The 14,543-nt window shown below is 39.9% G+C and overlaps 2 protein-coding genes across 2 annotated transcripts in view; both read right to left on the reverse strand.

Annotated features, from left to right (window-relative positions):
- The window catches only part of WDR49 (WD repeat domain 49), a 110,434-nt gene extending 101,453 nt beyond the window's left edge, over window positions 1–8,981 (reverse strand). Inside the window, exons 1-2 of the mRNA XM_063441688.1 lie at window positions 8,551–8,981; window positions 4,631–5,071 (exon numbers count right to left, since the gene is read on the reverse strand). Coding sequence (XP_063297758.1) covers window positions 4,631–5,071; window positions 8,551–8,712 — 603 coding nt within the window. The 5' untranslated portion in view covers window positions 8,713–8,981. The remainder of the gene's footprint in view (window positions 1–4,630; window positions 5,072–8,550) is intronic.
- Window positions 8,982–13,421: 4,440 nt separating this feature from the next.
- PDCD10 (programmed cell death 10) overlaps window positions 13,422–14,543 on the reverse strand; it is a 29,872-nt gene continuing 28,750 nt past the window's right edge. Inside the window, exon 8 of the mRNA XM_063442614.1 lies at window positions 13,422–13,906. Coding sequence (XP_063298684.1) covers window positions 13,825–13,906 — 82 coding nt within the window. The 3' untranslated portion in view covers window positions 13,422–13,824. The remainder of the gene's footprint in view (window positions 13,907–14,543) is intronic.

A 14,543-nucleotide genomic window follows, 5' to 3' on the forward strand; every position in this document is an offset into this window, starting at 1 on the left:
CTGACTCTGCCTCCTACAATGTCAGCAATGGGGAGAACCTAATGGGCATGCACAGCGAAAACTGCACGAGCATTAGGGCTTCCCCATAGTAAAGCATTAAATCATTGATTTCCTATGGAGGATTTGAAGACACCGGACATCCTCATGCAAAGCGTGTTGTTTCACAGATTTAAACTCAGGCAGAATTAACCTTGCAATGTAAACATCGTATTTTCTGTAAAACTGCAATTTTTTACATTGTATAACTAAGGGGACAGGGACACTACACCCAGACCACTTCAATGAGATAAAGTGCCTATAGTGTCCCTTTAAGCACTGTCGATTGCTGGGTCCTTGGAGTTAATGTGACGGCTCCTTTTCATGCCTTGGGATCGTAAGCTGGTTCCCTAGAGGTACTACCCTCACCTAGTTTGGGCACCGGGTCATTTTGTTTGTCACTGTCTGTAACTCTGTGGGTGACTGCAATTGTGTGTGTGTGAGAGAGACTGTCTGTAACTGTGTGTGTGTCTGTATGTACCTGTGTGTGTGTTTGTGTGTGACTGTTACTGTGTGTGTGTGTGACTGTCTGTACCTGTGTGTGTGTTTGTGTGTGACTGTTACTGTGTGTGTATGTGTGACTGTCTGTAACTGTGTGTGTGTGAATGCCTGTACCAGTATGTGTGCATGCCTGTACCTGCATGTGCGTGTGGGTGGGTGTGGGAGAGACTTTCTGTAGCTGTGTGTGTGTCTGTCTGTATGTGTGTGTGTGTGTGTGTGTGTCTGGCTGCCTGCAGCTGTGTGTGTGACTGTCTGCCTGTAACCATGTGTGTGTGTCTGTCTGCCTGTAACTGTGTGTGTTACTGTAACTGATCCCAGTCCACTCCAGGGATGCAACCCTGCTCCACAAGACACACAAGCAGGTATCGATCGAGCACCACCCATCAATGGAGAAGCAGAAAATGGCGGTCGCCACATGCTCTCACACAATCTGGGACCTCAAAGCCAGACTGGAGAGCTTGTTCACTGCCTTCTGGAGAAAGCTGGAACTTAGGCAACAACAGGTTCTGATACAAGAGAACACCTACCTCGCAAGCTGCCTCCATGATCCCATGGCAAATGGCGGGACCACACAACCCTTCTCACGGCATACACAAGCTGCCCATCGGAACACTGCCAGGCATCCCAGCACGAGAAAGGCAGTAAACACTGCAACAATTAACCTGCCACAGCCCGACCAGGCCATCCCAAAGAGCCTGCCTCACACTTAAGCTGAATTTCGAAGACACACAGGAGAAGCTTACGAACCTTCATAACCTGGCCTTATCTCCAACTCATGTACGCGGGCTCTACCTGGGAGGGCAACAGGGTCCAACATAGATACTATCTGGGCAGGGAAGTGGAGTACCCCAGCAAGGCATTGACTGACCTCGGAACTGAGCACAGGAACCACAGTACCCCAGCAGGACACCCTCAGTGCCCACACCATGTGCCCAGATTAACCTTTGTTTAATTTAATGCATAAGCATGTTCCCTTTCTTTTGTTACCACAGCGGAACTCAAAACCTGATTTACTTGGGGGGCCTTACGAGGAGAAATAACCCTCAATCACAATGCCTATAGTTATCACGCCTATGTCGCAAACGTCAACTCTCTCTAGAACTGTTCATCATGCTTAAACTTATTCTTCATGATATAATATAAAAATGTGCATTGTGATTTCCTTACAATGCCTTAATAATTTGCTGTCTGTTATTATAGCGTGTGTATATACTGTTGGGGCATTGCAAACGCAAATGTAACTGTTTTTGCTTTATGCACTCAAAAATAAAGAATATAAAAAAACAAACAAGAGAACTATCCATTAACTGAAAGGGGGTATACAGATGTTGTAGTTTACTTTTTTGGACTCTCTTGATAGTAAGGAATTTTCTTTGTCAGGAATTTCCCCTTGCCATGGTCTTTTGTATCAATTTGCAACTCTCTGTATTTCTCCTTGCCCCTAAACCAGCTGGTGAGGAGCCCCAACGAACAAGAGACAAGACAATGCAAGGTTCAAGGGGACTTCTAAGAGAAAAGTTTAATGGACTGTCCTAACAGGTTATATTCAAGAGGAAACAGGGGTGGTCTTTACAAGCATTATCCAATCCTAATAAAATCATCTATCTTATCTTAACATCTTAACCTATAGCAAGCTTGCAGGTGTATCTTCATGGTTAGGCTTTGCACAAAGCTAAGTTTCACTATAACTACGCACTTAAAATGAATATGCACTTAGAATTAAAGATATTAACTACCCAGTTATAATCAAAGGGAAAAACACAGGAAATAAGGCGAACAGCTGAAACACACAGGAAATTACAGTAACACTTGTTCTACAGCTCTTGTCTAGAGGTATATTCACTAAGCATTGTATGTATACAAAATATATTATTTCAAATAGCTGACATGCTCCAAGTTAGCCAATTTTAAACAGACTGAACATCCGGTCATCTGTAGCTTGAGCCTTGGGTCAATATAGACAAATTGTATTATTCCCAACAGTTTCCCTCCTTCGTTCACAACGTGAACGCATATAGTCAAAGTGGGAATAATACCTATCCGCCGTCCGTGGACCAGGGTCTACGATTACCAGTCCACCCGGTGATCTGGGGCCAGGTAAAACACCCAGTGGCAAAAACTCATATTTAAGGAAAAAGCACATCCGGGGAACCTCAACCGTGTAGACATGTAATCCCTCACATTAACACCACTTATGACTAATAACATATGCACCTGTGAGTACATAGCTCGGGTATCAGGAGGAATTGGGAAACACTTATTAATAATAATAGAAAAAAACTATTTGCATATTTTAATCATAAAATATATTATCATCAGACTTGCAATTATTACAGTAATCACAACTAGGACCTTAAGTTCTATATCTCCTAACTATTTCCCTATTCCAAAGGTCCAATCAAACCCAGTCATATCCACACTCAGTTCCTCAAAACATGGAAATCCATCCTTGACACACGCAACATACATCAACGACATATACTACATCCTTCCCTGGGTCAGCTAACACTTCCTCTCTCTCCGACTAACTCTACAAAAATAAAATAACAAAATAATTCAATAGTTCAGCATAGTTCAAAAAAATAAAATAAATATTTCAAGGAGTATAAAGAAATCAGATTGGACAACATACATTGGATCAATATAGACAAAGTGTATTATTCCCAACAGGGGCATGCAGATGTTGTAGTTTCATTTTTGGACTTTCTGAAGAATACTGGGATAGAGGGTCAGGGTATTTTATTCCACTGAATTTATTAGTTTTTTGCAGATCCCCCTTTAATTATATACGTGTCCGGTGGACCTTGTGTAATTGAGTGTAGCAGCTGAGAACGTTGGTGCTCACTGCAGAGGCACTAATGCTTATATAAATGCGTATTACAGAAGTTGATCATGCACAAAGAGGGTTGAGGTCCTAGAAACTAACTTTGTGGGCCTATATAGGCAGTTAGGACCAAGGTAAGGTGGATTTTGAGTAGAATTTAGTCAAGTTTTGCTGCATGTTAGGCCTAGTGGCAGGTATTAAATAGGATTTTTTTTAAAATCATAGGTTTCTATGGGTTTTAGTTTTTCTTATTTAAACTGATAAATGGTGAATGGGTATTAAAGGAAATTGAATGGCCTGGGAATTGGAATTAGAAAGTATCTGAACAAAGCTCCATAACTACAATATTTAATAATAAGAGGAGAAAACTCATTTTGAAAATAGGTGTACTTTTAATTGACCAAAATACTAGCAAGCCATTCTGACATCAAGCCACAAAAAATTTATTGACCAGCTTTCTATGATCTTTGAAAATTACCAATACGGTGTACAAAATGTTGTTTACACTAGACAAAATGTTTTTTGGGTTGTTTTTTTTTTTCATGTGTCCCAAAGTAATAAGAGGAACACAATGTTAATTAGTTTCTAAGATGGGCAAAATGCCCTTGCCGTGGTGTTATAAATTGTACAATTTCTGATAACTGTAGTGGGTAATACTCCAATTAACTCCCAGGGACACAATTTTCACCACAAATAAAGCAGCTGGGCTAGATTTAGCAAACTAATTTCAAGGGAGCAAGTTAATAACCAAAAATTATTTGTTTGTTAACAAATGCAGTTTATAGTGTGCTTTAGAATGAGCCCAACTCTATTTGTAATAAAGGTCTACGTTACAGTCTGAACTCTAAGAGTTGAATTTGAGAAATATTACTTGAGGGAATACAAGTACAATCAATGAATTCTGAATAAACTGTTAGAGAATGTTACAGTAATATATCTACATGACCCATTGTTTTTCCAAATTCTCCATGGCACCATGTAATGAATGCGCCATTTTTTTTTTTTTTAAATTTAGATTTATGTTATTCATTACTCTCTGACATTGCTCATTTATTTGGCCTTTTCACACAGGCTAGCAATTACATTCCTTGATATCTTTCCCAACTCAAAAGCATAGTAAGAGCACAATATGTTTCATACTGTGCTGCAGATGCTTGACAAAGAAAATTATTTGAGAAAACCATGGTTACCATCGAGTCCTTTCCTTTCCTGTTTTTTTTTTTTTTTTCATATTGACATATACATTGCATTATTTACATCCATATTTACCTTGTTTACATTACCCAGAAACACCAAGCTTGTAGCCCATAAATCTTTGAGCTTGACAGTATCGGTAGAGATCCTCGGGTTTCGTTGTAACTTTAAATTCTCTCCCCAGACTCCCAGTGATCCGTCTTTGCTCAGAGTTATATAACGGCAGGAACCTTTCAAATAAACAACATTTTGGATGTTTTCCTTGTGAATTAATGGAAGACTGCGAATATCTTTCCATTGGGGGATTGCTGATGATTTTGCTCGCTCATCTTTCTCATAAAGCTCAAGCAACATGAAAGATGTTAATTTGTCCCAATCAATGAAGCCTTCACGACTCACATCTATCTTATCAAATAATTCCCCATATTCCTCTTTATTACCATGGCCCAAAGCAGTGTATGTTTTTTCCATAAATTCTTCTCTGTTCATGCATTCCTGTTGACTTAATCCTGGAGACTAGAAAAGGTAAATATTAGGAAGGTTAAAAAGATGCAATCCTGAAATCCACTGGGTGCAATGTGTATGTTAAATTACAGCTAGTAACGTTGGGTATTTTAATCTTTTTTTATTTTATTAAACTTAAATTGTTTTTATTTTCAGCATAATTTGCTATGCTACACAAGCCCATCCTTTGTATCCATACTGCAGATTCTGATTAGTTTAGGCCCGGCATCAGCTGAGGCTCTCACCCAATTGTCCTAGGCTTCCACTTTGTAGAATTCCAGAGAAACGGAAGGACATGGGGAGAGCTAAATGGTGGTGGATACAAATGTATCTTTATTTTTTGTTATTTTTGTTTCATTGTTCTTGCATATATTTTGCAGCAGCTTAATAAATGTTTTAATTCCAGTCTAATCTCCAGCTAATCAATCATAGCAATCTGACAGACAGGTCACATTTTTTACGAGACTTGCCATTGGAATATTCCCAGGTAAACCTTGAGAGAAGTGAGACTTGGCTGTCAGAGCGGTCACATTGGTTGGCTTACAAGGTAGCTAAGCAGAGTGCTCTACTGAGATTTTAAATCGTGGATACAGCTTTTCCCGCCTTGAAACCTCATTCTGTGTAAAATCTCATAGAGATCACATGGATTAATTTTTTGTTGCGGTTTCATTTTTTCCATCAGATGTTTTTGCGAATCAGGTGATTTTTTTTGATTTTTTTTGTGGAAATGTCAGCAATTAATGTTTTTTTTTTGGCCTTTCGTGGAACAAAAGTAAATAAGATTTTAAAAAGAAAGAAAACATCTCTTGGTAAGTATGTCTAAGGGTTTTAGATTTATTGGCCGCACACACTATAATTAGGATGAGGGGGATAGGCAGGATTTTTTATTAGGGAGGTTCCTATGGGCTTGGAGACATTGGGCAATAATTATTTTTGGGGAGGGGGCAATGGCTGCCTAGTTGCTAGTTTATAGTTGCAGTGAGCAGTGTCAGAGCTACTAAAATTGATCAGCGTATTCATAATGTGTGAAGGGTCAAGAATTCAAAGTGAATTTCAGGCTTTAGGCTAAAATAAACTGGAAAAATTATCCACTTTGAATCCCTTACAATTCACATTTTAGCGATGAACTGTGAATATGCAAATCCACATTCTAACTGTATGTATTAATACATAATATACGGTAAACTCTTTTAGCTAGTAATGGGTTTAAAAAACCATATGTCACAGGCTAAACAGAAAAGCTCAAATATTGCTGATATGTAATAAGTGGTAGTTAAAAGCGAGATTAAGGATCTATTAAATGGGATTAGAAGCTTTTAAAAGGGAACTCTCACTATTAAATAAAACGCAGAAAGTCACCTATGAGGTATGTTAATCTTTTTTCATAAGATGCTCCATTTATTTTGAATTTATATAAAAGATTTAGTAAATGACATCACAGCCTAGTTCAGACATGGCATAGCTGGGGTAAATTTTGTTTATTAAACATTTTTTTAATCTCTCATCGTCTCTGTATGCTTTCGCTATGTTAACTGCCATGTCAAAGAGCAGAACACTTAACAATGATTGACAGGCAGGGCCAGTGCAATGATTCTTTGGTACACAGGTGAAGATGATTTTGCCCCCCACCACTCCCCTCCCAAAAAGCATCTTCACCTGTGTGCCTCTTAACCCGCCTTTTGTTTTTTAACTCCTTTTTCAAATGTCTTACCTCTTTAGTGTATCTTATCCCATATTTTCCCCCATTGTGTATCTCTTACAACTCCACTTTGTGTGTCTTACTCCCCCCCAGCCACTTGTGTCTTTTACTCTTACCAGCTCCTTTGTGTGTTTCTCTTTTTCACCAGCCCATATAGCTCCCCCCGATCCTCTCTGTGTCTCTTTTTCCTCTTCTCCAGCCCATCTGTGTCTCTTTCACCCCCCAGCCCCTTTGCATTTCCACCCCCATGCCCTTCTGTGTGTCGCTTTCATCCCCAGCCCCTCTGTGAACTTTCTCACCTCCAGGCCCATGTGTGTGTCTTTCTCCCCCCTATGTCCGTCTGTGTGTCTTTCTCTCCACTCACGCCTCCTGTGCCACTCTCCCTTCCATGGCCATTAGTGGTCCTCTCCCCTCCCTCGTCCCTTAGTGTTCATTTTCCCCCCCCCTTACCTGTCTCTTAGTGCATTCCCATATCCCCATTCCCCCTAATGTTCCTCCCACCTCCTCCCCTCTTAGTGTTCCTCTCCCGTCTCTTTTAGTGGTCCCCCTCCCCATCCTCAGTGTTCCTTTTCTCTTCCCTCCCCTGTACCTTAGTGCCCAACTCTTAATGTTCCTCTCCCCCCTCCCATGTCCCATAGTGTTCTTCCCCCTCCCCCATAGTGTTCCTTCCCCCACCATCCCCATCCTTTAGTGCCCCTCTCTCTCCCGCCCCTTGGTCGACATGTGTGCCTCCTAACTTTCTTGTAGCATGGCCGAGTGGAGCAGACCACAGTACAGGAGATCCAGTTTCTTTCAGTGAGCACTTCCTTTCAGTCTGGCCGGGTACAGGAAACAGAAGTTTATGTACCGCGGTGAGCACTGCCCCGCTCGGCCACGCTACACAGAGTGACTGGCAGGAGGGAGCACTGAGCGCCCACTTCACTGTTGAAAAACATGCCCTGAGCGGCTGAGTGGGGGCCCTAAAGTAGAATAAGGGTGGGGGACCTATTGTTCTCCCCCACAGCCCCCACCCCCGAGCAGCACGTGGGGGCCCTAAATCAGAATAAGGGGGGGGGGGGGAACGACGACAAAACTCCAGTGCAGATTCCTGTTCACAAGTGCTGGGAGGAAGGTTTCTGAGATTACTTCCTCTATGCACTGCAATGTGTAAATTGAGGATTGTCCATAACCACCTGCAATCAACGACTGGGTTGCATGAGCAGATGGTTGAAGTCCCACTGGTACTCCTGATAGGTCAGAGCCTCTTTGGCTCTGGCAACCTTGAGTGCCGTGCAAAGGCACCTCAAGTGCCATACCTGGCACACATGCCATATATTGCTGACCCCTTGCACTACTAGATAGAGGCCTATATCACACACTGTTTTGCATGATCAACTGATATTTACTTTAATTGAGATACCCTTAGTGGCCAATTTCACTCTCACAATTTTGCATATTTCTTTAAGAAAAGTAATTTGGGTTTGAAGTTCTAAAACTTAAGTAATCCATGAGAACCAAAGCAATTTGTTTCCATAGGTTTCCATGGTAACAGCTCCTTTTTACGAACTTTTCTTCACAAATGTACTATTTCTTGTAAAATATAAATAAATCATTGCACGCTTTAGATACATGCCAACTGTCCTAGATTTCCAATAACGACCCTTAGCTTTGTACTGCACTACAGAATTTGTTGGCCCCTTTATAAATTCTAAATTAGTAATAATATTGTCACCAACACATGTTCAGATGTCTGCTCATAATAAATAAATCACATAGCATCTGTTCATTTTATAATAGTTTATTTTTAACTTACCTTGAAAAGATTCTGAAGTTCTGCAAATTCCTTTATATTCAGTCGGTTTTCAATTGTGTCACTTGTTTGCCTGACTCCATCAGAGTGCTCTTCTTTTTTTTTGGCAGAAACATGAGCACTTTTCTCTTTCTCCCTGGGCTGAGTTACATGTAAGTTGTTCATGGCAGATCCCTAATAAGCTCCTTCACTCCCTACTCAAAAGGGCAGCGACTTGAGCTGTGCACGCTGAATATTAAATGGTGACTAGCACAGTGTACAAATGAGGAGGTATGTCTAGGCAAGATTAAGGTAGGAGCATGGTTCTTTGCTGTAGAAAGGTTTTTTTTTGTTGTTGTTTTTGCTGCTTACCTTAAAAGCAGGTATTGAGTGAGATTAGTTTAATGCTGCATTATTTGCAAAGATGTTTTGAATTCTATAATTTTCCTATTTGACACTTCAGTCGAATGGACACAATGAAATGCATGCCTTTGCTTCCAAGCTCTGAGTGCATGGTTTCCAAGCAACGTTACACAAAGTTAGTCAACACATGCTGTAGTGTAACTCACAACAATGGTTTGTTGGAGGTAGCTTTTTTTTTTTTTGGCAGAGGGGGAGGTTGTTGCTCTTCTCATAAGAAATAAGTCATGTTGAGAACTCTGTGTTTGTGCATTTTAGGCACAGATCAAAAGTTTAATTATTAGTTCTAGACTGAGCACCCAGGGCCGGATTCATCCTCCTTGCTGCCCCAAGGCCAGTGTCCTCAATACACTCTGCCCATCCCCCCCCCCCCCCCCCCCCCCCCCCCCATGCAGTCCCTTCATTTATACATGTATATTATTGCATGAGTGTTATTGTATTTTTTGTATTTAAAATGCATTCTGCTTACAATATATACATATTGCATATATTAATGGGACACTATAGTCAGCAGACCAACTATAGCTTAATGTAGAAGTTCTGGTGAGTATACGCAGTCCCTGCAGGCTTTTTAAAATAAACACTGCCTTTTCATATGGCCACTAGAGGTACTTCCTGTGTCAGTGCTGCATTCCTGACACTATAGTGTTCATTTACATTTTTAACCCCTTAAGGACCAAACTTCTGGAATAAAAGGGAATCATGACATGTCACACATGTCATGTGTCCTTAAGGGGTTAAACACAAGTCAGGAAGAGTTGCAAAGCCCGATAACCACTCATGGACAGATATATATATATATATATATATATATATATATATTTTTTTTTTTTATGTAACTCATCAGCATGAGGTTGGTTACTGGTGTGTGCAGATCTGTGTTTAACAAAGTATTTACTATCCACTGACTTCAGGCAGAAGTGGCTTGGTGTTTTTCAAACATTATTGCCCCCCAACATAATTGGTATATATATATATATATATATTTATTAAAGGAACACTATAGAGTCGGTAACGCAAACATATTTCTGACCCTATAATGTTAAAACCACCATCTATCCCCCCTGGCCTTCTCATGCCTCTCTAAATATAGTAAAATCTTACTTGTATTCAAGCCTAAAACTGCTGGCTCTGCCACAGAGCAGCAAGCTGCCTGCTGACATCATCAGAAGTGTTGTTCTGAGCCAAAAACAATGCTTCCCCATAGGATTGGCAGATCAAGGGCAGAGCCAGCATGATTCAAACACAGCCTTGGCCAATCAGCATCTCCTCATAGAGATGAATTGAATCAATTAATCTCTATGAGGAAAGTTCAGTGTCTGCATGCAGAGGGAGGAGATACTGATATGTTGTGATGTACATTAGGCAAGACTGAGATAGGAAGTAGCTATAACAGCCATCTGATGAGTGGCCAGTGAAGTTATCACTAGGCTGTAATGTAAACACTGCATTTTCTCTGAAAAGAGTGTTTACAGCAAAAAGCCTGAAGGTAATGATTCTACTCACCAGAACAAATGCAATAAGCTGTAGTTGTTCTGGTGACCATAGTGTCCCTTTAAATTATATACACAGCACATATAAATACTAATACTATACATGCCTGGATATGTACACATGCATGATATTAAGTCTTTTTTTTATGAAATCTTTGGCCTTTGTGAATACACAAATTGACCTTGGTGGGCACGGGTGGCTGACTACCTGGTTGGGCAAGGCAGGTCCCTGCTGGACAGGCTGGTGGTTGTACTCTTGAATCCTTCTGCCTCCCCCTTACTTACATACGGGAGGAGGTCGTGCAGAGGTTATGACAGTGATGTCATATAGCCCCACCCGCACTCCTCTATTCGGTTCATTGGCTCAGGGCATTATAAACTGCTACTGCGCCTCAGGCCAGCAGCCTGCCAAGGAGAGCAAGCAAGTCGGTGTTCTCCCTTTGTGTGGGCTGAGCGCCCGCCCCCCATTTTATAACAACCAAAAGGGGCTACTCCATGTACCCAAATTTGTTTCATGCAACATTAGGTTTTTTTTTTGTTTGTTTTAAAGCCAAAAACTTTTTCCCTCCCTTTTTGCTCAAAAAACACACTAAAAACAGAAACCCTATAAGTTCCCATAAAGCACTGCTTATTGGGATAAACATAGCAGTGCTATAGAAAGTTACACTGGCTGAGCCATTAGTTTAATGAGTAAATAAATATAAATGTCAGACGCCTTGATTTGTGAGGTTAAAATTCCTTTAAATGCACAGAAAAAATGCTAATTAACCATTGACCAGCTAATTCTCCTGTTGCCATGGCTTAATACTTGACAAGGTGGTATATATGCATGCACCCCATTTATATATTTAGAATAAATTGTGAGGCTTCCGATCATCCCATATTAACACAATTGACATGCAGTGTGCTGTAGAATTCTGAAAGCATACTTGCTTCTCTCCACTAAAGGACGAAGACACCCTAATTCCTTGATTCATGTGAATTTTCTACATATTAAGGATAATGTCTTGGCACTGGATGGAAGATCAAGCAAAGGAGGTCATTACGGCCCATGCAATTGTTTTCCTCTTAACGGACACCCCAGACACCTGAGACAGTTCAGCATGCTGAAGTGCTTATATGTGAACTGTGTGTCCTCTTTTTCCATTATTATAAAAAGTGCAGATTTTAATAGAAATTGTTACTTCTATAAAATAAGCATGTTATACCCCCTGGCTGTCATACAACCAGTTCTGTTTCTTCCATTGAGCTGCAAGTCTGTGATTGAACAGCCACAAAGTCTGGGCTGCGTTCGGAGAAGATGTGCAATGGCTTCAGACAAGATATCTGCAGCTTTTCTTTTGGTCAGTGGAGTGCCCCTTTAAATATTAAAAAAATATATATTTTTTGGCTGCAGATAAAGTTATTTAAAAGGTCAGTAACAAAACGGATTCTTGAGCAATTTGTAAAAAACAAAAAAGTTAATGTCACTGAATTGAAGGAACTAGATTCACCTTAATGAAGTTAAGACTGCCCACAAGAAGAAGAAAAAAAAAAGAAAAAAATAATTTTCGAAAAATAATAATAAAATGGGCACATAAAGACTTACAAGCCGAGGCCATGGTCATAGTGAAGATATGCATCTTATTCAGAGCTCAACAAATCCCAGGCACTAGGTCGACTACGAGTTCTATACTGGCGGCTGGGTCTTTGTGCGCCTGTTCCCTCAGAGGCCGGCGGCTGGGGGGAGAATGAAGGAGGCCGGTGTTCTCGCTAAGGGGGAGCATGAAGGCAGGAAGCTGTGATCTTCCTGCTTTGCTCCCTGCAGCACCCTGCAGTGATGCCGTGAGCCACAATATGACGTCACTCTAGCCACGGCATCACTAAACAGCGCGCGAGGGAGCAGAGCGTAAAGATAAGAGCACCCCTCAAAGGCAGGGAGGTTGGGTGGACTTAAAAATAAAAAATTGAGTGTGTAAGAGAATGAGTGTTAAATCAGTGACTGTGTCTAGGTGACCGCACCCCCCTCCGATCACATTAAAAGTTTTTACTCACCTTTTTGCCCACACCATGCCACCATGGCTAAGATAATTAGTCTTGATGATCTAAGCCAATCGGGGCAAGCATTGGGGGGCTACTGCCTTAGATATTTTTTTGTTTGTGAATATTTTATACAAATGCCTTTATACTTAAAGGTCCACTGTAAGCAACCACGCCACTCCTACATCTCAATGGTCTGGGTGCAGTGGGCCTGCTGTTTTGCTCCCACAATGTAAAACACATTAAAACAGTTTCTAAAATACATCAATATTTTCAATGTGGGGCTAAATACACCTCTAGTGTCTGTTACACTGTCAGCCCAAGATGGTGATTCACTGTTTCCTCATGAAAACTTAATATCCTCTGATACACCTCAGAGAAAAGCATTGGATTGAACACTTTTCAATTAGAAGCATTTGATTGGTGCCTTGCTGCACATGTGCTGGATTACAGGTAAGTACTAAATTAAACAATGTTTGTTAACACTACCATGATATTCAACATTTCTCACTTTTTTTTTTTTAATATACACAAAAAGTAATAAGGGAAAAAAGTAGCAATTGGTTAGCGAAGTTGTAAATGTTGGACAATCACCATGGAAACCACTGCAATAGCACAGATTGCTGCTGTACATTTGGAACCTTATCACGTTATTTTTGTTTACAAACAATCTTATTCCTTTTTACGAAAAACAAAAAAAAACATCTTAGATCAATTGGACACTTTAAGATCAATTCTACAGTAGCTTTATTCTTCATGTCCAGTCAACGTCACATAACAGATTGTAAAGGACTTTTCAAGTGAAATAAAACTGGGATGCCCATAAATTAAACTGCATTACCTCTCATTTAGTTCTGAGGATAGATACGCATCTGCCACCCACTGCAGGTTTTATAAAATGGAGTCTTCAACTCAGTACATCATTCCACTCCCCCATAAGCAAAATAGAAAAGGAAAATAGAATTTAACAGATGTAAACTATTTATTGAATATTTGCCACCAAATATTGTTAAATACATAATCTTGCAGCTTTTCGGTTTCAAGTTAAAATGTCAGAAACAGAACACCAATATTTACAATTCTTATAAGGAATGTTATATAATGACACATTAAGGCGTAAATTCTTTTGGCTTATAATTCTGAAAAGAATGATAATAGCAAAAAGTGATGCAAAATCTTCATCGTGAGATTATGAGAAGCTACAATAAATCTTACAAAAATATGGTGTAAGATGGCAATAATCCCATTCAACATCCTGCATTTATGTCCCTCTGGAGGAACTGATAATTTATACAGTCAAAACTTAATTTACACAATAGAGTAGCTCTGTCCACCACTGAAAATTACAGCTTAGTCATTTACAGTTTCAGGCCACAGTTTTGAAGGTCTGGAGTATCAAGTTGGTTTGATGAATTAGGCGGTTGGCACTTATAAATACATTTAATGCCCTGCAAAAAGAAAAAAAACATTGTAAATTGTAAAAATCAATCAAAATGTCATATAGAAGAAAATAGCAATCAATAATGTATTTTAATTGAATAGGAATTTTAAGGCAACACCATTGTAAAAATATATTTATTAAGTCAGTTACCTTATTATTAGATACTAGATCCTTACAAATCCAATAGCACTTAACCATAGTAGCTAATGCATATTTGGGCAGGGTTTAGCAATAAATATGTATGTATGCGGTTAACCCTAGAACCCTGTACGTTTCTTATATAATCACACTAGCATCAATTCAAGCAGGTCAGGCATTAAATGTATTCCATATGCATAGTTGATAGTGCTAGCTAATTGTTATTTGAGACATACCACCACCCCACCCTCCCCCACAGTTGTTTACCGATTTGGAGTGCTTTAACAATGCATGCATAAATGTATTCACCTACCACATAGTGAGGTAGATATCATTAGTGGTATTCAGTGTTTGAGAGAACCTTTGAAAAGGGCATAACTAGATTCTAAAACCAATTCTAAACCAAAAGTAATTTTACAAGGACATATTGAGTCCAAGATACTCTCTAAACTGCACATATTTAAATATTTGCTAACTGTAGGTCCACAATCCTACCACTGTACATA

Source organism: Pelobates fuscus, chromosome 2, assembly GCF_036172605.1.
Source record: "Pelobates fuscus isolate aPelFus1 chromosome 2, aPelFus1.pri, whole genome shotgun sequence".
NCBI classification, from domain to species: domain Eukaryota; kingdom Metazoa; phylum Chordata; class Amphibia; order Anura; family Pelobatidae; genus Pelobates; species Pelobates fuscus.